This window comes from Myxocyprinus asiaticus, chromosome 21, assembly GCF_019703515.2.
Source record: "Myxocyprinus asiaticus isolate MX2 ecotype Aquarium Trade chromosome 21, UBuf_Myxa_2, whole genome shotgun sequence".
Lineage (NCBI taxonomy): Eukaryota > Metazoa > Chordata > Actinopteri > Cypriniformes > Catostomidae > Myxocyprinus > Myxocyprinus asiaticus.
In genome coordinates this window covers 12,802,601-12,826,981 of record NC_059364.1, presented here as the reverse complement: position 1 = coordinate 12,826,981, position 24,381 = coordinate 12,802,601, and the positions used below count along the sequence as shown (strand labels likewise).

At 38.7% G+C, this 24,381-nt stretch overlaps 1 protein-coding gene across 3 annotated transcripts in view; it reads right to left on the bottom strand.

Moving 5' to 3' along the window:
* LOC127411637 (sodium/calcium exchanger 3-like) overlaps positions 1–23,874 on the bottom strand; it is a 52,193-nt gene extending 28,319 nt beyond the window's left edge. For 2 of the 3 annotated variants that reach the window (XM_051647337.1, XM_051647339.1), the window contains exons 1-3: positions 23,552–23,874; positions 9,223–9,327; positions 6,984–8,836 (exon numbers count right to left, since the gene is read on the bottom strand). In XM_051647337.1, coding sequence (XP_051503297.1) covers positions 6,984–8,755 — 1,772 coding nt within the window. In that variant the 5' untranslated portion in view covers positions 8,756–8,836; positions 9,223–9,327; positions 23,552–23,874. The remainder of the gene's footprint in view (positions 1–6,983; positions 8,837–9,222; positions 9,328–23,551) is intronic. The other variant, XM_051647338.1, reaches the window with a different exon arrangement.
* Positions 23,875–24,381: the final 507 nt, after the last annotated feature.

The following is a 24,381-nucleotide window of genomic DNA, read 5'->3' as shown; positions in this document are numbered from 1 at the left end:
AGCTGATGTGATCAGTGAATGTAGTAATCAAGAGTGAAGTGAACTCAAATTGACACAGACACCAGTACTCTCCCTCTAAAGCTAAAAAAGAGCTCAATGGCCTAAACACAATGTTTTACCTGTGTAACCGTTACACAGCGTGGTTTATTTGTTTTTTGTTTTTTGGGAATACAAAATTGTCAACTTTTTTTCTTAAGTTATAAATTAAGAAGAAAATGATAGCTAAGAAGAAATGTCTTAAGAATATTTTGTGAAGCTTGTGGAATGACTCAATGCTTATTCGATTTTATAATGACTTAACTGCTCTTGATGTGTTTGCCTAAACAAGTTTGTGTTCTATGCTGAAATCAAAACGCATTAAAACATATCCTCTGAAAGCGGCAACTAATTTATCATAATGAATTACTATATTTAGGTATCTAAATGATTCATTAAACTGTAGAGCTCTGCTGTAATTGCAAAAGGGAGGTGAGAGAAAGGAAAACAAGGCAGAGAAGAATCAGATGAGGGGGCAAATTTGGTAGATTCTCTTTCTACGGTTTCTTTCCTGTCATCATTTTACAAACTGCTGACTTAAAGCTGAAGTGTGTAATTTCTGCACCACTACTATCATCAATGAGAATTGGAAAAATAATCACTGTTGTCCAACAAATTCAAGAAAACTTCCCCAATCTTCCATTGGTTGTACAAACAAACAGTCCCCCCCTAAACTCTTACCATTTGTCGAGCCAGTGCTGCTGTGTCAAACTAGACGGCCATTCAAACAGAGGAATTTTTTTTAGATCAACAGAATTACACTTTTAGGTTAAATAAACCTGTACATTTATTATAGTTGACTCTGCATAATAAGCTGGGATAAGGATAATTAGGATAGGGTAGCAGAGGGTAGTAGATTGTCCCGTATTTAAAGATGAAATGATGGCATCGCCACAAAATCCTTCAAGATCATTAATTTCTTTGATATTCATTGTAAATTGTGCCTACCGTGGGTAAGGGACCATCTGAAAAGTCCACACATTGAGCTAAAAAGTGTTGAAACTGTGGAGGGTGTGTTAAGAATTTGTCTGAAAACATCAACAACTCTAGATAGAGTGTCCCGTATTTTACAACTTCAAAAGTGGCAACCCTAGCTTCTGCGCATATCTGGTCCTGAAGCATTTCCGGTAGCAGCATTTTTTTAACCCAGAACTGTCAAAGTAAAATGACTAATGCGGACAAATTACAGCCACTAACTCACAGACAACTGTGACTAATATTACAACTATTAACTCAGTCATAAACTACTGTAACACACATTTCAGCTACTTTTAGATTACAGTGGCTCAAATAACACAAACTCACTAATAAACTACAGTACCCCTACCATATTAATAAACTAGAATAACTGAAGCAAAGCTTCTCACTCACAAACAGCATAATTAACAAACAACAAAAGCTATACAATAAATTAAAACTGATAGCATCTTATTAACTGGGCCAGAAAGAAAGTCATGGAGTTCTGAAATTTAAATACAAGAGAAAGAGAGAGAGAGAGAGAGAGAGAGAGAGAGAGAGAGAGAGAGAGAGAGAGACAGAGATGATTCCTGGTGCATCGTGCTGCAGCATCATGGGAATATAACAAGCACCAGCCTGGGAGGAGATCCCCAACCTGCATACACACGCACACGCACACACACACACACACACACACACACACACACACACACACACACATGTTGGTGCAGCTATCCTTATGAGGACTCTTCATAGACATAATTATTTTTATACTGTATGAACTATAGATTCTATCCCCTAAACCTAACCCTCACAAAAAATGTTTTACATTAAAAAAAAAAACATTGTTTAGTATGTTTTTTTAAGCGATTTGAATTATGAGGACACTAGAAATGTCATCATAAACCACATTTATAGCATAATACCCTTGTAATTATCAGTTTGTAACCTAAAAAAATGTCCTTGTAAAAGGCGGCAGTCCACGGAGAGAAAAACCTGCATTATTGGCTTTACTGGAATACCGTGACATCACCCTAAACTAACTAATTTTATAACGACGTTGAGCATAGTATAAACGGTGGCTTCGTTCGCCTAAGGTGCTTTAGTTCGTCCAGAAGAAAAAAGTTTGGCTTCTTCCAAAGTATAAACCAGGCTTAAGTGTCCCCTAATAAACAGAATTCACTCTCTAGATGTCTTCTACCTTTCTTTCTCAATTTATTTCTCCAGAGGGTTAAAGAGGGGTCACAGTGACATAACACTCCTGAATCTGCTGCTGACCCAGAGGAGAAAATAGGACGAAACTCCCTTCGACCATGTGTGTGTGTGTGTGTGTTTATGAGAGGGAGACAGAGAGAGAGAGAGAGAGAGAGAGAGAGAGAGAGATTTCATATATATCTGCAGTCTGCTGACCTTTATTAAAGCACAACAGAAGTCAGGAGAGCTCCATATAATCTGGTTAGTTAGTGCATTGGTCAGGCTGGCTGTGATTTAAAACCAGCTGGTGGTGACGGCAGCTGTTTAGTTATGAGAGATACAGATGTCTTGACTCAACTTTCTCTCTAGGAGCAGGCCATTTGCTCAGCCGTAAATGAGGAATGAAGTTGTCTATTCATGTACTAGGGCTGTCACGGTAGCTTAAAGCAATATCCTGGGTTCAATACAAGTTAAGCTCAGTCGACAGCATTTGTGGCATAATATTGATTACCACAAAAAATAATTTTGACCTGCCCCTCCTTTTCTTTATAAAAAGCAAAAATCTGGGTTCCAGTGAGGCACTTACAATGGAAGTGAATGGGGCCAATCTGTTAACGTTAAAATACTCACTATTTCAAAAGTATAACCACTAGACAAAAACAATATGCGTGTTATTATGATTTCAGTTTGATAAAATCGCTTACCAACCTTTTCTGTGTAAAGTTATAACACATTTTACAAATTCGTTGCCATGATGCAATGTCAACAAACCCCCAAAAACCCAAAATGACTGTAAAAAATGTCAATTTAAAAAACTTTACAGCTGAAATAATACACAAGTTTTAACAGAAGAATGAATGTAAATGCTTTTATAAAATTATAAGCTTCACATTTCTGCCTTACAACCCTCCAAAAATTGGTCCCATTCACTTCCACTGTAAGTGCCTCACTGTAACTTCAATTTTATTTATTTTTTTAAAGGAGGGATGAGTCGAAATAATTTTTTTTTTGTGGTAATCAACATTATGCCACAAATGCTGTCAACTGAGCTTAACTTGTTTTGAACCCGGAATATTCCTTTTATTACATTTTACGGTACCATACACGCAACATTTTTATTATACAAAGTAGGGATGTTAATGAATAATCGATGATCGATTATTTGAAGTTAATTATTCGATTGATTAAGATAATAATTCGATTGACTAACCGAAATGCATTCAGTAATCATGCCAGCAGATAGAGAAAATACTGTCTATAAAGTCATCCGCCACTAGAGGCTGCACTGCTGCTTGTGCGCTGCATGTCACATCCTGTCAGCAACACAGAATAAAAAACACAAAAGTGCATCCATCACAGCGGGGGTAATGTAATCACAGAGCATTTCTATATAGATTAACATTACGTTCACTGCATAAACTGTGATAGTTTGTTGAAGTACATCATGACAAAAAAAGCCTAGAAGCTAGAATTAAAAGAATTTATGTATATAAAGTATTGCCGTTATAAAGAAAAATACTAGCAAGTGAAAAGCAAGTGAAAAGTTCTGCACCGACTACAGTATAATTATTGTATTTCACAACACACACACACACACACACACAAAGATGTGTGTGTGTGTGTGTGTGTGTGTGATTACACAACTATACATAAACCATATCAATAAAATATCTTACCTGTTGAGTAAGAAAAAAGCCATCTCTGGGTCACTTTTAAATCCTTTCAGATCTCTGAGTTGTCGCCACCTCTGAAAAACCAAGCCGATGTTGATTTGGGTTTTATTGCGGAATCTGTCACTTTCCCTTTTTGTTTGTAGACTCTGCTCTAAGGTTTGCCGTTTTAAATGACCATTGGTCAATTTTTCTCATTCATTGTGACAACAAACGTTCAGCTTCACGCTACTCCCACACCATACACACGCTACAGAAGCCGGAGTTTATTTTCTCTGTGTACGGATATGACGTGAACACGCACGAGCGAAAGATGTATATATGCAATTTCCTGCAAAATCCGTCCCGACAGCTCTAAAATATAAATCATTATTATAGGTTTATCAAAGTGTATTTGAGTAAAGTAAAGACATGGTTTGGAAGATGGATTTTTGTTGCACTCTCTCATTAATAACATTTTGTTCTTTTTTAACAAAAAAAAAGTTACATAGTGTAGCTTTAAGAGGAAAATATCAAACTCAAATTTCTTAAGTGTATTTATTTAAATGTTATTTAAACAGTAGGCTACATGCACATACTTCGGTGGCTGTTTCATGTTGTCACGTTTCTATCTACAGTAAGGAATTTTTCTCCGATTTTGACGTTTTCAAGTTTGCATTAGATCGATTGGTGAGTCAAAAATCAAACTTTGTATAAATAATGATTTTATTAAAGAACAATTTGTGTATTGTATTTTTGATTTTTAAGCTGGTCACCACTTACAGTTTATTATTGTTATTGTTAATGATTAATCGATTTTCATTCATTAACATTAACAATTGTCGATTAAGGAAATATCTTAAAATTTGCAACCCTAATACCATGTATTATCACGATACCACTCATGTTGTTTTTGGATGCTTTGTTGTTTTTTTTTTACAAGTCACACAAAGATATTAAATTTGACATAGATTTTTTAAAATACTACTGCTACTACTACTACTACTACTACTACTACTAATAATAACAATATTCAAATAATAAAAGAAGGTGAAAAAAGATATAGGCATATTTAATAAAAAAATTATACATATATATATATATATATATATATATATATATATATATATATATACTACCGGTCAAAAGTTTTGAAACACTTACTCATTCTTTATTATAATTTTTTTAACTATTATTAGAATAACAGTAAAGTCATCAAAACTATGGAATAACGTAAATGGAACTATGGGAATTACGTTGTGACTAAACAAAATCCAAAATAAGTCAAAACTGTGTTATATTTTAGCATCTTCAAAGTAGTCACCCTTTACCTAGAATTTGCAGACATGTACTCTTGACATTTTCTCAACCAACTTCTTGAGGTATCACCCTGGGATGTTTTTTAAACAGTATTGAAGGAGTTCCCATCTATGTTGGGCACTTATTGTGAAATGCATTAATATGTTGGCACAGTTATATTTTTGTCTACAAAACTAATTTCAAACATTTAAGCATACGCCTTCAGATCAAAAGATTTTTAAGATCATGAGAAACATTTCAGTCAAGTGTTTCAAAACTTTTGACCGGTGGTGTGTATATATATATATAATCACACCACAATGCACCCCACACCACAATGCAATGCAATTACAATATTTTTGAAATACAGTTTTTAGTGAAACTGTATTTCAAAAACATTGTAATACTTTTATAACAACTTTTTAATACAGTTGAATGTGATTCTGACTTTAAAATCCTAAATAACTTGTACAACATATACTCTTCCATATGGCCTCTATAATGTCATGTGGAATATGCTGTGTAAATATTCTTACTGCACTATTAATATCCAGCAACATATCTGGACCTAAGCACCACATGTCTCTCTCTTTCTCTCTCTCTGGTCTGGGTGTTACTGTATTACTGGTTCTCTTCTCAAATCTCAAATGAATGAACTAGATTAATTAAACTCCAACATTCCAGAGAGAAACCTCAGACTTCATCCCCTCCCCAAACCTTAGTGGAGTGACTTTGTATGTAAGAGTGATTAAATTGCATGTTACTGGGAGTCTGTCATTCGCAAGGTCATTTGACTTTTCACTAACAAAACAACAGCGTAAAATGCCTTTGAGGTTAAACTTTAGTCTACACACACTGACCCTGCTAATACCCATTTCATTGAAACTCACAGTCCACACACACCACAATGCAAGAACTGTGCTTATGCAGGCCTGGATCCTCTTACTTGGTGTTTATGAGTATTTTCTTTGGCCCCCTTACACCTGGCATTAACATAGCTGGACTACATTGACACCTTGCAGTGAAATGCGTCTCCACTGTGATCGGATAGAGATCCAATGAAAATTACCAATGCAAAATGGAAAACACTTCTCACATATTATATGTGGTGACTGCAAGTGGGGATTTGAGGTGAGACAAGATATTCCAAATGTATTTCAATGGAGTAGTTAATGGAATTTTTTCATTAAACATAAAACGCATTTGCATTTATACCCTCTTTGAATATGGTGAGAATCTGTCCCTGAATCCGTCCCTGACCACCTCCAAATGTGGTTTCATTGATCTGATCACGATCCGATCACAATGTGTCTTTAGTGCATAAACCTGGCATGATCAAGATCTATCTGTTAGCGATCTGACCACTGAAAAAGCATTTTAATGCCAGGTGTAAATGGGGCCTTTGTCATGCTGAAATCTTTGCTCTAAATGTATACAAGCACTGATCAGTCACCCTAACTGCTGTCTGTAACCTCAGAAAAACAAAACAGACAGAATACAAACAAGATAAAAACACTTTACACCTTTCAGCTATTCCCTGTACATATGCCCTTTTACTACAGTCACTGCAGCACAGCATCACATTCCAGATAAAATTCAATATTTATGAATCTAATAAATAAATCTCAAACCTCAACTCAAGGGACTATGAATATAAAGTTCACACAGAGTGAATCTCACAAACCCTTACAAGAACATATCTGACTCTTATTTCACCCCAAAATCAAAAGAAAGAAATAAGAAAGAAAATTCAAATTTGCATAAAGATTTTTTGCACTGTGACATTATTTTCAATTTTATACATTACCCCCCAAGTTAAGAACATGAATTAAATCAAATCATCTTTACCATGTCTCGTCGTTTTTGAACTCCAGTTCTCCATATGCATCCTCAAAGTCTTCTCCTCCGCCCTTAGCGAGTCCCTCCACTGTGCGGAACGGGATGATGACGGTCCCTCGTGCTCCTGACGTCCGCAGCACTTTCACCTCCATGATCCCCACACTCTCACTCACGTGTATCGACTCACTTTCAAAAGTGAAGATGCCTGCGTGGTCATCATCGAGGATGGTAACCGTGGCAACAGCAGGGAATCCTATCAAGGCTTTTGGGTACGGCAAGCTACTGGGCGAAAGCACCTCATCCTCTGTCTCAAGAACACGCACGTTACTGAGTCGCACAAAGAAATGCTCATCCTCCTCAAAAATGTCGTCATCGATGATGCCAACAGTGATCTCCTTGACAACCTCACCAGGTTTGAACACCACAGTGCCCTCCGTAAACTCATAGTCTGCACCGGCGTTCGCTGATCCGTCCTCCGTTTTATAATCCACATAAATTGTCTTGCCGATGTCGCCACCCTTACGCTCCAGCGTCAACAGAACGGCCCCACAGTTCTCCAGACACTGATAAACAGCGGGTTCAAACACAATCCGGGACACAAATTCCTCTCGTTCTTCTACATGAACTTCTTGAACGCTACCGCTACGTTTGGCCTGTTCCGCCACATGCTTTTTAAGGATGTTCCCAGCTCCGGTCATCATCCTTGTGGCCTGGATACGGTAAAACGCTCTGCTTTTCTGTTGGTGCGACAGTGCATAGTAGTTGGCCATCTCCACCAGCTGGTCCAGCTCCTTCTCTGGGTGTTTCTGCTTTAGGTCTTTCAGGATCCGGATCATATCTCTGCGAGACTCGTCCACCTCCTTGCCTTCAATCAGGCCCATCAAGTTGCTTGCAGCTCCACCATCTACAAAATGAGAATTCATCATCTTTCCGTCCATTTCTATGCCTTTAGAGCAGTCACCCTCAGTCTCGATGATGACGCCACGGTGCTTGTCCGTGCGATATTTCTTGTGCATGAACTTATAGAAAAGCAACCGACGGTCGGCCACCCAGGCCAGAACAACGCAGATGGGGAAGAAAGCCAACGTGAGAAGCCCTTCCCACACCTGCACGACATTGGGTGAGAACACAGCCAGGATCATGTAGAGCCAAATGTAGGCAAACACGCTCCATGCCGCTGTCACAAAAAACACCCGGAGGTGCTTCACCTTTCGTACCTCCCCTTCCGGGATCACCGACACACACAGGCCGATAATCACAAACATGTTGAAGGCAGCACTGCCTACAATGGTGGATGGGCCGAGCTCACCGGCATGGAACTCGTGTCCGCATACCTCGATGAGGGAGAGGAGTATTTCAGGTGCAGAGGAGCCCAATGCCATGAGCGTGAGGTTGGACACGGTTTCGTTCCACACGCGGATCGTTGTGGTTGTCGTCTCGCCGTTTGGCCGTTTAATAATGATTTCCTTTTCCTGGGAGGTGATGACCTCAATGGCAGCCATGAAGCGATCCGCAATAATCGACACACCCAGGAACATGTAGATCATTGCCACAAAATACACAATGACCCTGGCGATCTTGTCACCCAGGGAGGGGTCCTCGGGGTACCAGATAGGTAAGATGATGCCAGGTTGGCACCGACCTGCCTCCCCAACGCATGTGGTGTTGTCAGGGAGGGGTGGGCTTGGTGTGACTCGCGCCTCTGCACAGAGAAATGTTGTTGCCACGGAGACCACGCCCAACCAGAGGCAGGCAGAAGTCTTTGTCCTTGAGCGATCCATGCACCCTCCTTCACCTTAAGGGTCTACTCACTCTAGCTTTCCCTCTGGAATCCAGCACTGGGCTGTGGTTCCACTTGCCACCTGTGAAGGAAAAAAAACAGGGAATAAATTGGAGAAGAAAAATCACTGCCTTACCTAGTGGAAACATTTTGCTCATACGTTGTACAGGTCTGCACGTGCCTTAAAATAAAACCTGAACCCGACCCGTACCGAGACCGTGTGATCCCACCATACCCGGCCCAAACAATACCATCAGATTTTAAACCCAAACCCGACCTGAACCAAACCCGATATCGCTCACTATCTAATTTCTTTTCCAAGCAAGTACTGTTGCAATAGGCTGTATTTTATGTAAGCATTTACGCAACATTCGTAACAGTACTGAAACAGTTAACATACACAGTTTTAACAAGGCACAGCAGCCCCTTAGTACACAAGAGCAGAAGGGGAAAAAAGCATTGCCTTACCGTTTAGTTGCTGAACACTTGGTGCTGAACAATCTGGAATAATATGAAACACTGCAACAGTCCCCTCTAAGCAGCCTGAACTTGTTGAGTTGTTGAAAAACTGCGCTAGATGCAGAACAAAGAATGAAACAGAGTACAGGTGTCTCAACATGCGTATTTGAAAATCTGACGTTCTTTTTAACTTGACACAGTGTTTAAACAAATCTGGTCTTGCATTTGACGCTGAAGAAAAAGCGAGGCGCAGTGCAAATGTCAAAGACATTCATCCAGCATGTGTTTAAACAATGGGAAAACAGAACAGATGCATGCAAAAACTCGTCAATTTGCACGTGTCTGTGAGTGGGAGCACATGTGCAAAACAAGTTCGGAAAGTCTGTTCATTTTTTCTTTAATTACAAACCCGAACCCGACCCAAACCCGAAGTCCTACTTGAAAAACTGACCCGAACCCAGCCCGAAACCCGGGACCGGGTCAGGTTGCAGACCTCTAATACATTACTCTTTTAAAGCTCATGTGACTTATTGGAGTTTTCAGTTATGTCTCAATTAGTGAAGTGATAGTTCACCCAGAAATAATAATTCTGTCATCATTTTCCTTTTGTGATTCAAAGAGGAAATAATTCACATGAGTCTGGAACAATATTAGTCTATATCTTGCGAAAGTTACCATGATTTAGGCAACAGGGCTTACCAGCACTTCCGTCATCAAAACAACAATGTCTAAATACTGGATAACTTTACACAGACAAGTTTTGTAAGAAATTTTAGCACACTAGAGTCATGTTAACACGTATTATGTTTTAGTATTGAGGATGTACTTTTTAAACAGTGTGTATTAATGTTTTGTGAATTGAACCCGTTTACTTTAAGTGCCTTTCTGAATGCAGTTTGTTTTTTTTCTTTAGAAAAAGTGAGATGAGTCTATATAATTGTCTCTGGACATCAAAATTATGACACAAATGCTGTCAATAGAGAAACATTTGTAGCAATGCCACATGTAAGCAAAAGTGTAAAGTGTGTTACACGTTATTTGTAAGAATACATATCTGTGAATTTCTATTAGGTCTCTCAGCAGTCCAGGTTTTAGTGGCAATACCTGCTTTCACTTCATTCCCAAAAGTTTGAACAAAATATCCAGATCTTTGATTTTCAAACTTTTCTATCAGCTTCTTATGTTCATACTTTTATCCCATGATTGATATATAGTAAAGGGCCCCAAAATTCTTTTGTTTCCTCTCTTTTTTTTGATGTTCAGCCATCTCTATCATGTTGTGTCGGGCACCACGGGAGTCCAGCGGGAGTACAGGCCTCTAGTGCAAGGAATTATGGGCCCCCAGACTGTATATTGATCTGGGCCCCTTTCATATGAAAATACAGTGTAAAATTTGTTGTGGGCCCCCCTGGACCTCTGGGCTGCAAGAATCATTACCACCTTTTACCCCATTAGCTACAGCACCCTACCGCCCCCACCCCCAACCCCTCCGCCCCCCCACCCCATTACAATCTATTTCAACCCACTTTTTTACATCTTCTTATGCCCATTTCATGTCCATTTTTTAAGTCTGAGGTGTGAATGACTGGTGCTAAACAAGGGGAGTTTCATGACACTTTAAAGTGTTTTGGATCTTTCCTGTGATGAAACATTGATAAAGAACATCTTTCCAAAAATGTAAAAAGGTAACATAAGCAACTTATCTGAGAATTCTGCAAATAAAGCTATTATATTTTGTAATTTTTGTGAGTAGTGTGTGTGTGTGGATTAACACGGTGAAACACTGAAGGTCCACACAGCAGAAAACCAAAAGGCCTCACTCAGCAGGTGTGAATGTGCCAGAATAAGCAACGTCCAAAATGATGCACTGAAAAACATCAACAACAGAGCAAGGGCAGTGTGTGTGTGTGTGTGTGTGTGTGTGTGTGTGTGTGTGTGTGTAAGTGTGTGTGTGTGCCTGTTCTTGAAATAAAAGTGTGATACTCTCTATAGGGTTCTCCCAGAGACTAATAAGGGCACAGATTATTTCATTACATTTTTAACCTATAGCACCATAGACCAGTGAGTGTGTGTGTGTGGGGGGGTGGTGTGTGTGTGTGTGTGTGTGTGTGTTTACTTCTAAACCAGTAGTTTAATTGTTCTTTTCTAAAGAACAAGTAGTCATACAATATCGAACTCACACATTTATACATAGAAACACACCTATATTTATTACTTATTCAGATACATACAGTTGTTCCATTTTCTTGTCCCTACAAATGGAACACTCTACTAAAATAGCTGACAGACCCATCTCACCCCTAAATATCAGAAGTGGTGTAAATGAAATACTGCTTCAGAACTGCCTTAAACTTCGCCATGACAGTGAGGAAAGGAAAGGAAAAGGAAACGTTTTGTCAGAAAATGTAACCTTTGAACACAATACATTGACTGCGTCTGGCGGACGACATGGTGCATTCTAAAATTTGAAACAATTGTTTTCTATGAAAGTACACCCACCGGCGCAGATGCTTGGCAACTGCCGTCGGCGCCCAGCTACGACTTCGGAGGCTGCTCAAATTTCTGCCGCTCCACGGAGTGCAACTTGCGTAGTTTTCCATTAAATTCAACCCAAATAATTATCAAAGTACATAGATTATTTATTCGATGTGTTTTCAGTTACAAGTATGTCTTTTGTGTTTTGGCAGCTAGAATGAAAGACCAATTCAAGGCTACACACAGAGAAATTGCATAATAAACATCGCCATTTCTAATCGTTCAGTTTGCGCAGTTACACCAGTTTCATACACTAACCTGCAAACTCATCAACATCACTTTGTTCATTCTTGAACTTTTGTGTGTACTGTCTGCCACCTGAATGGCATCGACGTGCCCTGTGTTTGATAACTATGCCATGTCCTACCCTCGACGCGACGCGGCATGACGCTTCTCATCCAGTGTGCGACTGCCTTTACAGAGCTGCCTTGCTGTCAACTGTCTTCATAGGGAGCTGCCTTCTAAGGCGCCTTCCTTACTGAAATGGATACCTCATAAGTGATAAATTTGGAATGCTCTAAATAGGAAGCAAGTCCTTGCAAAAGGTCTTATAGACATAAAAAAAAAAAAACATGGCATACACAAATATAGGGGAAACTAATCCAACTATTTTTTATCAATAATTTTTGGTTTTGAATTAATTATATATAAGTATATTTATTATCAACATTTCTGTCGACTTGTCCCCCATCTTGGATGGATTTTTTCCATCACAATTGCCTCTCTGCTAAGGATACATGTGATGCTGCCTTAGAATTTGGGGGTTTCATTTTACTTTGAATCATGATCAAACTCCCTTAGAATAGAGAGAAAAAATACAGAGATAGACAGTGAGAGAGACAACACTGCAAGAGCTATCAGACCAGGCCTGATTGTAGTAAACACTCTCAAACTCACACTCACTCACACGCACACACACATGCACTGGGCTGTAAGTAAACAGCACAGTGTAGAAACAGAAGGCTTAATGAGGGAAAAACTGTTTTGTAAAACAAAAGGGCCCAGCCTAAAGCCTTGGGCTGCCCCCATCTCTCTCCCTTGCAAACCTTCCCCCTCCTCTTGGTTTCCACTAACACATACACTAAAACAAATGAAGAGAAAGAGGAGGGAAGACAGAGTGGCCTGGAGTCAGATGACCTCTGCTCCACTGTTCTATTTTATTATGTTGTGTTATATTCTTGCTCGGATTGGAGGTGCTCAAGTCAAGTCAAATCAGTTTTATTGTATAGTGCTTTCCCACAACACATATTATTTTAAATCAGCTTTACAGAAAATTGCCCCTTAACATCCAAACTTAGTGATAATGCCAAAGGTAACAAATGCAAGGAAAGACTGTAAGGGCGTTTTCACACCTGCCTTGTTTGGAGCATTTGTTTCGGAACCTGGCGCTTTTTCTCCCTTGGTTCGCTTAGGCATATATGAACACGAAAATCGCACTCGGTTCCACACCAAAACAATCGGTCCGAGATCGCCTAAATGAAGTGGTCTTAAATTAATTTACAATGGAAGTCTATGGGGAAAGTATGGTGAACTAGGGGTGCACAACAAAATTAGCAACACACCGGAAACACAACAGAAATAAACCACAACACAGTGAAGCCACAATACAACAAAATTAAGGCACAACAGAATTATCAGAAAATAATTTATCAAAATAATGTGCTTATTTGTCCTGAAGTGCACTGGACAACACATACCTGGTTGGGTTTCAACCAGAACTTTATTGCATAAAACTTCATCAGCATTTCCAAAGGCAGTACTCATAGTGGGATGGTAGGCATCATAGTACCGGCAGCTATTCTTGCATATTGGCAGTACTTATAAAATGCCGGTATGGTTTACTGCTCCCAGGCTGTATGCAGGCTGTTTTGGGCAGCAAGGGTGAGTACATGAATGAATGTTAATACTTATAATGATAGTGTGATACTATCTGTGATAATATCACACTATGTTAACACATATAATGTTTTGGTGTTGTGGCTATACTCTGGAAATTGGATTTTTTTTTATGTTTATCACAGTCATATGCATTGCCCCATAGACTTCCGTTAAATTTCACTGTAAACATAATTATTGTTTTTAAAAACTGAAGGATGAGTCGAAATTACTGTGGCAACCGAAAATATCACACATACACTTTGAAAACAAATGACTGAAATGTTATTAATCTGAAATATTTAAATATGGGTACTAGGGCACAGAGTTGCTTTGCCACACTGGGCTGCCGTGGTCTGCCATAAAGCTGGGGAGGCCTGTAAGGAGGCAGAGCACAGCACACCAGCTTCACCAAGTAGATGTTCTGGAAGTAGCAAGTTGATTGATTTTAGATGTCATCTGTTTATAAATGGTCCATAACTACCACTACATTTATGTTTGTTGTTGTCTTGTTTTGTCTCTGTAAAATCCACTATTGATATGATAAGTTTGAGGCTGTGGGGAAAAGTACTCACAGCAGCAGGAGGTTGTGGGTAATGTGGGTGATAGCTTGGCATAACTCTAATTTACAGCAACACATTGTCATGTACACAAACACACTCAACAAAAGTCAATGGAAAGTCCAATCATGATAAAAAACAAATAAACGTGTGTGAGTGTGGGTTATGAAGTGGCACTGTGTAGCATTATACAGTACTGTGCAAAAGTCTTAGGCACATAAGATGCTTCACAAAAACATTTGTCTTAAGATGGTTATTTATATTTTCAGCTTTAGTTTGTCAATAGGAAATATACATTTTAGACTCCCAAACATTTCTTTTGTGCATAGAATAGAATACAATAACAGGGAGCCCTGCAACACATAGCATGGTCCCCACAAAGCCCCCCACTGAATACTGAGTCAGTCTGGGATTACATGAAGAGACAGAAGCAACTGAGACAGCCAAAATAGATTTTTGGGAAATTCTCCAAGAAGCTGGGAACATCCTATCTGCCAACAAACAAGAAAAACTGTGTCCAGGTGTACCTAGGAGAATTGGTACTGTTTTAAAGGCAAAGGTGGTCACACCAAATATTGATTTAGCTTTTTTATGTTTACTGGACTTTGTATGACATTAATTGATAAATGAAAACCATTTATGGCATTATTTTTGAAGACATCCTCACTATGCAACATTTTCACAAGTGCCTAAAACATTTGCACAGAACTGTATCTGAATCTGAATAGCCACTGAGGGTCTGAAGCTTAAGATCTGTCGTAAACCTGCACATAGACTCAGCAGTTGTTACCATAGCAACACACTAGAACGCGTGGGACAGAAATATTTTTATGAATCTCTGAAATCAGGCTCATAAAAATCATACAAAGCTTGGATGAGAATGTGTGCGTGTGGGTTGGGCTCAGTGCAGGTTTGTGTGAGAAACTCTATGAGATCCACTGGACCACAGCGACCAGACTGTTTATTTACTGCCAAAGAACCAAAGTATTACAACACATTAACATCACAGTATAGTAAGAGTCACCACATATAAATCTACTGCTGTTTCACCAGGACTGATGGATTAAAGCTGTTATGTTTTTGTTTCGTTTTTTTAATGATTAAATTCTTTCTCATATCCCATCTTAATAGGGTCGGTCCCACTTTATATTAGGTGTCTTTAACTACTGTGTACTAACCGTAAAATACATAAATATTTTTGGGGTAGGGTTAGGGGTAAGGTTAACAGTGTAACTACAAATGTAATTAAATGTAAACATAATAAGTACATTCTATCAAATGCATAAATACATGTTTAAGGAGAGCATTTTTGTGTGATAACTTACTGTCCTTAACAGTGAATAACAGTCGGCACGGAAAAACCCTCTGCAAGAAGTTTTGTCTCTTTATTGCTTTAGGTTTAGACCTTTTATGTGATGCTATTAAAACAATCAAAGTGGCAAATCAAAAATACATTTCAAGACGACCACTGTCAGACGTTAAATCCTCTGCTGTGAGTAATGTTTTGACATTTTCACATCTATATTTAAAATAATAAAATTAAGTGAAGCTGCATGTTAAATGGAATGTTTAAAGGAATATTCTGGTTTCAATACAAGTTAAGCTCAATCAACAGCATCTGTAGCATAGCATTTGTAGCATAATGTTGATTACCACAAAAAATTGTTTCAACTTGTCTGTCCTTTTCTTTAAATAAAATAATAAAAACAAAATAAAAAAAATCGAAGTTACAAGGCATAAATGTGAAGCTTATAATTTTATAAAAGCACTTACATTAATTCTTCTGTTAAAACTTGTGTATTTATTGAGCTGAAAAGTTGTTTACATTTTCATTTTTACAGTCATATTAGGGTTTGTTGGCTATAACTTTACACAAAAAAGGTTAGTAAGCGATTTTATCACACTAAAATCATGATAACATGCATATTGTTTATGTCTTGTGACTATACTTTTGAAATAATGAGTATTTTAAAGTTTACGGATTGGGCCCCAAGAAGAGCCTCACTGGAACCCATATTTGTGCTTTTTTTAAAGAAAAGGAGGGGTAAGTCAAAATACATTTTTTGTGGTAATCAAGATTATGCCACAAATGCTGTCGATTGAGCTTCACTTGTATTGAACCCGGAATATTCCTTTAACATTTTGAATGCATTAGGCCTAGAGCAGGCCCCAGAGCATGATATCATTTCCTGTTGCCCATATTTGTTGTGGGGTCCAGAATAATTTCATAATCAAATTGGACCACTACAGTCCATCCTCTGGAGGAAAGTATGGGTTGTTTTAAACTTAAATAATAGTTCATCCAAAAATGTAAATGTTCATAATTTGTTCACCTGCTTTCTTTCGATCCTTTCGATTCAACACTGTAATATTTTCTTTCTTCTGAAAAGAAAATAAGACATGTAAGGCAGAATGTCAGAGTGTTTAAGAACACACATTTAAGATCTGTTCCTCACACAAAGCTATCATATAACTTCAGAAGACTTGGAAAAGAGTTCCTAGTGCCTCTTATGGACTGCATTTATGACACTTTTATTATGCTCTTTTGTCCTTTTTGGTGAAAATCACAACCGGGGCGGTGGGGGGAATTATATACAGGGTTAGAACGAAATATTGGTGAGCAAATAATAACAAAATGTTCATTTCTGCGTGAATTAGTCTGATAAATCTTTGTTTCCTTGCTAACAATTAAAACTGACGGTCAGGCCATAATATGCCAATTAAAACAGACAACTGGACAGATTATTTTCCCAGATTCTTCAAATTCTCTTATTTATCTCTACTGACATTAAAGTGGACCAATCAGATTCAAACAGTAGTGAAAAGTGAAGAAAGCCAGATTTGATGCTTTCACTCAAAATGTCTTCCCGCCCAAGTTTCTCTTTACTATCATATTCTGTGCTGTGTGGTCAAAGCTAAAACTCTGAAATCAAGGTAAGACTTAAACAACATCCTTATTAGTAAAGAGTCTAGCTTCCTTTTTCCGATAATAAAGGTAATACGTGGATAATCCTCAAATCATGGTGTTGTATTGTGTGTTTGGAGTAACTGCTCAGAGCAATAGAGAGAAAGATCTCACTGCCACACACCCACACAAGAGACCTCAGGAGATTTGCTGCTCTGTGGTCAGATGCATGGCACGCAGTGTGCGTGTGTGTGTGGATGGGTTTGGGTTTGGGTGGTTTACGAGGACTTTTTTTAGGTTACAAACTAGTATTTACAAGGGTATTATGCTATAAATGTGGTTTATGAGGACATTTCTAGTGTCCCCATAATTTAAATTGCTTAAAAAAACAAACTAAACAATGTTTTTTTGAAAATGTAAAAATGTCAAAAGGTTTCTGTGAGGGTTAGGTTAGGGTTAGGGGATAGAATCTATAGTTCGTACAGTATAAAAATCATTATGTCTGTGGAGAGTCCTCATAAGGATAACCATACCAACGTGTGTGTGTGTTTGCAACAGCGTAATCCCAATATGACTATCCAAAAGCACTGTGTAAAAATGCCACAATTTCATTCTCCAGAAAATTGTAGCAGCAGGACTCCTGTGTGTGTGATGCATTCCTGGAGGAAAGTATACACACTTAAGAACATGAAAAAGATCTTATACATTATTCCAAATACACCCTTGAGACGGTGGAGTGCTGACAGAGAGGACAACACACACACACACACACACACACAGTCTCTCTCGCACACTCTCTCATCATGGAGTCAATGCCATCAAACAAAGATGATATGAACAAAAGATGATAGACGACACACACTCTCACACAGCCTGTGTGCCTGTGTTCCTCAGAAAGCCCACACAGAGCAGGCTGGAGAATGAGGAGTGCTTCCATTCTTTCAATTACACATTTTTCCTTTCATTCTTCTCTCGCTCTTGCTCTGTTTTTCTCAGTTTCTCCTTTGAGCTATGAATCATCAGATCAGATTTTCAGCTGAGCGTTTGAACAGTCAAATGCAGATTCATATGTTTAAAATGATTTGACTGGTTGAGACTCATTCAGCACTGCTTTTTAAAGCTAGCCATATGTCTTTTGGGTGGGTAATGGTCATAAATTGATTTACTAATAGGATTTTTGGCAATTGGATGCAGCATCACACAAAAACAATATTTTTTTGGTTTAATATAAATTTTTGGGTTACAGATTCCATTGTAGAAATATGCTATTCGCAGTAAGCCATGTTAATTATAGCGAACATGTCTGATAATAGGGGGGTTACTGAGATTAAATGAGTGGTATTCAGTTGGGCATGTGACCTCAACATGGTGGCCCTCTTGAGGCAGCCCAGCTCCATGTAAAATAAAAAAGCTTTTAGCCAACTGATATGACTAGATTCATAATCTCGGTTCAGTGTAAATTATTTAAACATATTATAATAATTAATTATATTTATTTATCACACATATACAGTGAAATTATTTTTTTCCCCCCACATATCCCAGCTAAGCTGGGGTCAGAGTGCAGGGTCAGCCATGATACAGCACCCCTGGAGCAGATAGGGTCAAGGGCCCAACAGTGGCATCTTGGCAATGCTGGGGCGTGAAACCCTGACCTTCTGATCAGTAACCCAGAGCCTTAACCACTGAGCCACCACTGCCCTTATTAAAGTGTACTGTTTGGCAGGTATTACATCTCAGAATCTGTCAAAAAATGTATTATACATAGCCTAATCTTACAGAAGGAGAACTCCTAAGTCAGTTGAGTCTGTGATTTCTCTGTTGTTCACCTAAGATTAAGCTAACTCTTGGTTATTTGTGACTGAATGAATGTAATGAGTGGGTGGAGGACTCCAACTTAACTCAGCAAATCAATAGGTTAAACTCAGAGTCATCTGGAAGCACATTAGATCTCATCACACAGATGGTAGGTTTGAATCTCAGTCATACCATGATCAGGTCAGACCTCACATGAAACATAAGTGGCAGTGTTTCATGGTGGTGAGCCAATCATGGGTAACCTCCTTTCCACCGCCTCAGCTGTTCCCATGGCAATGACATGCCTGTAGGTTGCAGGCTAATATGATCACGTTGATCTCACCAAGCATTAAAGTCCCTTATTGGCACCTGTAAGCGAAGCAATTAGCTGCCTTGAATCTACTCAGAACTTTTTTAAAGGGATAGTTCACGCAAAAATTTAAAAACATTATTTACTTTGCCTTTCCAACCCAGTTTGACTTTCTTTTTTCCATGGAAGGAACGCTTTACTTTTTTCCATACAATGAAAGTGAATGGTGACAGAGGTTGTCAGTCCCTAACATTCTGTCAAATAGTGGTGGGTAAAAGTAACGATTTCCCAATGCATCTTCATTTGAACAATCTCATATCGATACTTAAATCCCAGGATCAATCTTTTACTCTATGTGCAACCCCCCACTACATTGAGAGGAAATCACTCGCATTTGCAACCACATTTTGCACTATGTGACTATTAATATATATATATTTGGCAACTGGCTGGTAATTGTTTAGATTTCACTCACCAGTGAATGAATTGTGTAGTATAGTGGTGAAGTATTCAGCAGCGAGATCCTTTCACTGCATGTAGAGTAAAAGTGTCCAAAGACGAGATCCACACAAACATACATTTGTCAATGAATAATGTCACTTGTAATAACCTTTCTGTTCTTTACAGTCAGCTGTTGATCAAAAACAATAAAAAATAAACATTTATTTCTAATCATGCATAGCACAGATGAGATAAAGCCATTCAAGTCTCTCTCGTTATCATGCGCTCATTTACAGATGCTGTTTACAGAAATGACGGTTTTCTTAAAGAGGCAATGCTGGTTTTTAGCACGTGTTCAACAAATCAATGTAAATACCTGTAAATAGTACATATTATGCAATTAAACAATAAACTTTTTACAAAATATAATATATGCAATATAATATAATATTTATTGATTGAATACATTGATTTGTTCAATTTTAAAAAGATAACATGCGACCAAAATAATGAAAAATTAAAAACTATAATTAGTCAAATTAATATTTTCATTATGTACCAAGTTAAAAGCTCCCCTGTATAATTAACAGCATTAGCTGGGAGAGCAATTATTTCATATGTGAGAAAAAGGGACAATATAACTGAAATATACCCATATGAATCGATAACGAAATGAATCGAAATCGGAATAGAATCGAGAGCTTGTTAATCAGAATCGAATCAGGAAATCTGTATCAATACCCAGCCCTGCTGTCTAACATCTCCTTTTGTGCTCCATTGGAAAAAAAGTCATACAGGTTTAGAACAACACGAGGGTGAGTAATTGAGCGTATTTAAATGCACACCAATACGCTGATAACTACCAGAAATCAGCTTATTCCAAAAATCTGACAACGCAAGAAAACCGTTTTAACATGAGGCTTCATTGGGTCATTCTCGCATTTTGAGAGCAAAACGTAAACAGGCATGCGCACAAACTTGCGCACATTGGATAAGCCTGTAAGAACACCAGTGAAGGTTTATTGGCCTTTTAAGTAAATTGGGGTAAAAGGAAAAAAGCTGCCTGTGTTGATTGTTTTTTTGCTTAAACCATTTATGACCTTCCACGATAAAGGAAACCCGTTTAAGGCTTTTACATTAACTTACACATTGTCTGCTTATTAAGCATAATTGCTATAAGATTGGGCATGTAAACGCCCTCATTGACAGAATTTTTCAGTTTTCAGCTTTAACTGTAACACCTCAAGAACTTCATTGTATACGGGTAACAAGTTAGATGTAAATTGTGAGGAAAAGTATGTTTGGAAACTTTATTCGTTGCACCTCCTCTCTTTCCCCTCTCGTATATCACACCTCAGCCAGCATACCAGAACCCTCAGCGAATCCGTTCATATGCAACTGCTGACAACTGCTGCTGAGAGGCATCTTAGTTTTCTCACATCAGACTATTGAATAGACTACGCATTCACACACAAGGCCCATGAAAAACACAGGCTAATTAACATACTAATGAGGCCTTCAAGCTAACAAATTTTGTGTGTTCATTAGAGAAAGAAATTGGAGTCAGCCAATCAGGTCTGTGAGTGTCTATCCATATTTATATCTTTTGTTGTACTAACACATTTTGTTGTACACACATGCACAAAAGGAGATGAGTTAGAGGGAGCACAAACATCACGCCACTGTAAAACAAAATCAAGCTGAATACCAGACGAAAGCACAACAGCTTCAGAGCCAGCAAGTTTGCCGCCAACAGCAATATCTGTTTCCAAGAGTCCTGAATCTCTCTGGCCTGCTGGAGAAGAGGTGCTGGAAGTCTTTCAGGGTAACAGGAGACAGGGTGAGCTAAAGACACCCACAAACACGAGATGAGTCCCTGCCTCCCCCCACCCTATTTTAAGAAATGCGCAGTTGGGGCGACACCTGATAGGGCTATAAACAGAATGTAGGAGAGTGTGGCAGGTGGTAGCTGTCCTAAATTAATCACATATCTCAGCAAAGGCTCCTTTACCTGTTCAGAGAGGAACCACATGAAGAACATCAGTAACAAGCACTCTAGCAATCTAACCTCCCCAAACCCCATCCTAACATCTTTAAAAAAAAAACACACAAAAAAAAAACATCTTTACCACCATAAGACTGTTAGACAGAAAATACCAAATATACCAAGTTGATGTGTAGGATGCTGATATTGTGTGAACCCAGCAAACAATTTTTGGTCCACAGAACATTTCCAGAACATAGTTTTAAGGTTCTTTTTGGTTAGCAATGTTTGTTTTAGTTTGTGCATAATGGTTCCCCTAACATTCCCTTAACCTCTAAATTCTGGAAACCTTTCTGCAACAAAACTGCAACATTACATCGATAATCGGTATACAAGTCATGTCTTGTTTTATTCAGGAAACACTGAGGATTCATATAATCTATTAAATGTTCTTTAAAAGTTATTTTAAAAGAATATTCCGGGTTCAATACAAGTTAAGCTTAATCGACTGCATTTGTGGCATAATGTTGATTACCACAAAAAAAAAAAATGTTTGGACTTGCCCCTGATTTTCTTTAAAAAACCAAAAATCTGGGCTACAGTGAGGCATTTACAATGGAAGTGAATGGGGGCCAATATGTAAACGTTAAAATACTCAAAAGTATAACCACAAAACGTACAGGATATGTGTGTAAACATGATTTTAGTGTGATAAAATCACTTACAAACCTTTTCTGAGTAAAGTTATAGCCAATTTTACAACTTCATTGCATTGACAAAGTAATGTCAACAAACCCTAAAACCCCGTAAAAATGACCATTTAAACAACTTTACAGCTCAAATAATACATGAGTTTTAACAGAAGAATAAATCTAGCCTAAGTGCTTTTATAAAATTATAAGCTTCACATTTCTGAATTTAAACCCTCCAAAAATTGGCCCCATTCACTTCCATTGTAAGTGCCTCACTGTAACTACAATTTTTGCCTTTTTTTAAAGAAAAGGAGGGACGCATCAAAATAAATTTTTGTGGTAATCAACATTATGCCACAAATGCAGATGATTGAGCTTAACTTGAATTGAACCTGGAATAATCCATTAGTTTAAGGTTGTAACAAAAACGTCCCCGCAACGTTCTAGGAAGGTTAGTTTATGGTTATAAAACATTAAACCCAAAAAGAATGTTTCTAGAACGTTAGCATTTGGTTCCAAGGAAAAAAAAAAAAAAAAAAATGGGAACCATGCACTAACGTTAGGGGAACGTTCTGTGTTTATTGGGAAAGCATCACTTTGCATCCATGCCCGAGCGTCCAGTGTTTCGGCAAGGCTCGGGAGGGCCAAAGGGACGTTCAGACACGTAGATAGAAACGCAAGTGATAGCCAAACGCACATCCTCCGTTAAACAGCAAACGGAGGAGGAACAGTCAAAAAAAAAAAAAAACTCTAATCACAGACTCTGTTCATAAATGATCTCATCCCCGCCCTGACAGACACTTCTCTTGATAAATGATCCATATATGAGTCTCACACTAAAGCAGCATAAACTAAATTTAGATACAATTGTTTGATATATATATATATATATATATATATATATATATATATATATATATATATATATATATATATATAAATTTAAAAAATGAAGGCATCGCTTTTCATCATTTTTGTAATAATTATAAAGATTAATTCAGCACTGGCAGTGATTATTTCTCCGTATTATGGTGGAAATGATCGGAGACCACTGACGCAAATTTGGAGACATCCTCCACGTTCATTTCAAAGTGCTGATGGTCACATTCAATCAGAGCAGCGTCAAACGTTTACCCATTCCAACTATCCCTAAATAAAGCCGGTGGCGCCTCAAACAGCACTAATTATCATGGACTAACCAATAGCGACGCACAAACGCATTGAACGGAAGGTACGTACCTGTGATTTAAGCAAAAGAGGAACTCCTAAACGATGAAATAGTCCAGACAGGTAGGTTCCCTCGGATGTCTTAGATGATTTTATTTCCCGAGCGTATCACTGGCTCTCCGTTATGCGTGCGGGTGGCTGCTCCTCGGTGGCAGAAATACCTCAGGGCCGCTTTCGCCCTGCTCGCTCACGCGCGCGCGCACACGCGCACACGCAAAACGGTGCCTGGCCAGTTCCGGCAGATCGATGGAACCGGCGAAGTGATACCTCTTTCCCTCGCCGGGTCTGATGGATGCGCCGGTCACCGGGGGCTGTCAGCGCGCGCTCAGATCGAAGCGCCGTTGAAAAATGGAAACTTGGAATCCATGTGAGCGTTTTTTACGCGAGCCCCGAGCAATAGCGGCGCACCAACGCTCGCGCCCCCTCCTCTCGCGCTCTCTCTCTCTCCAAAGGTCTCACGTTATAGCGCAGGAAACAAGTTGGAATTCTCACAACCGAAAGGGCCTTGTTTCATTTTTTGACCAAGCATCCCTACTAAGCAGAAACCATAACGGAATCCTCCGTGTTTCCAGCATCTGTAAAATTCATCCGCGCGCATCACACAGCGCGAGCAAACCCGCTTGCTTAATTACCGACTCATTTTATTATAGTTGAGACTCGCGGGGTGGAGTGGGGGTTAAGGGTTAAGATGGCTAAATATTGAGAATTAAAGTCGTCTCGCAATTTCTCACCTCTCCCCTCTCTATCTCCGCCTCCCTTCTCAGATTTAGCCTTGGAAACACACCCTCCGCCGAACACACGCGGACACAAGCTTCTACGTCATCGCATCAGCTGGGACAGAG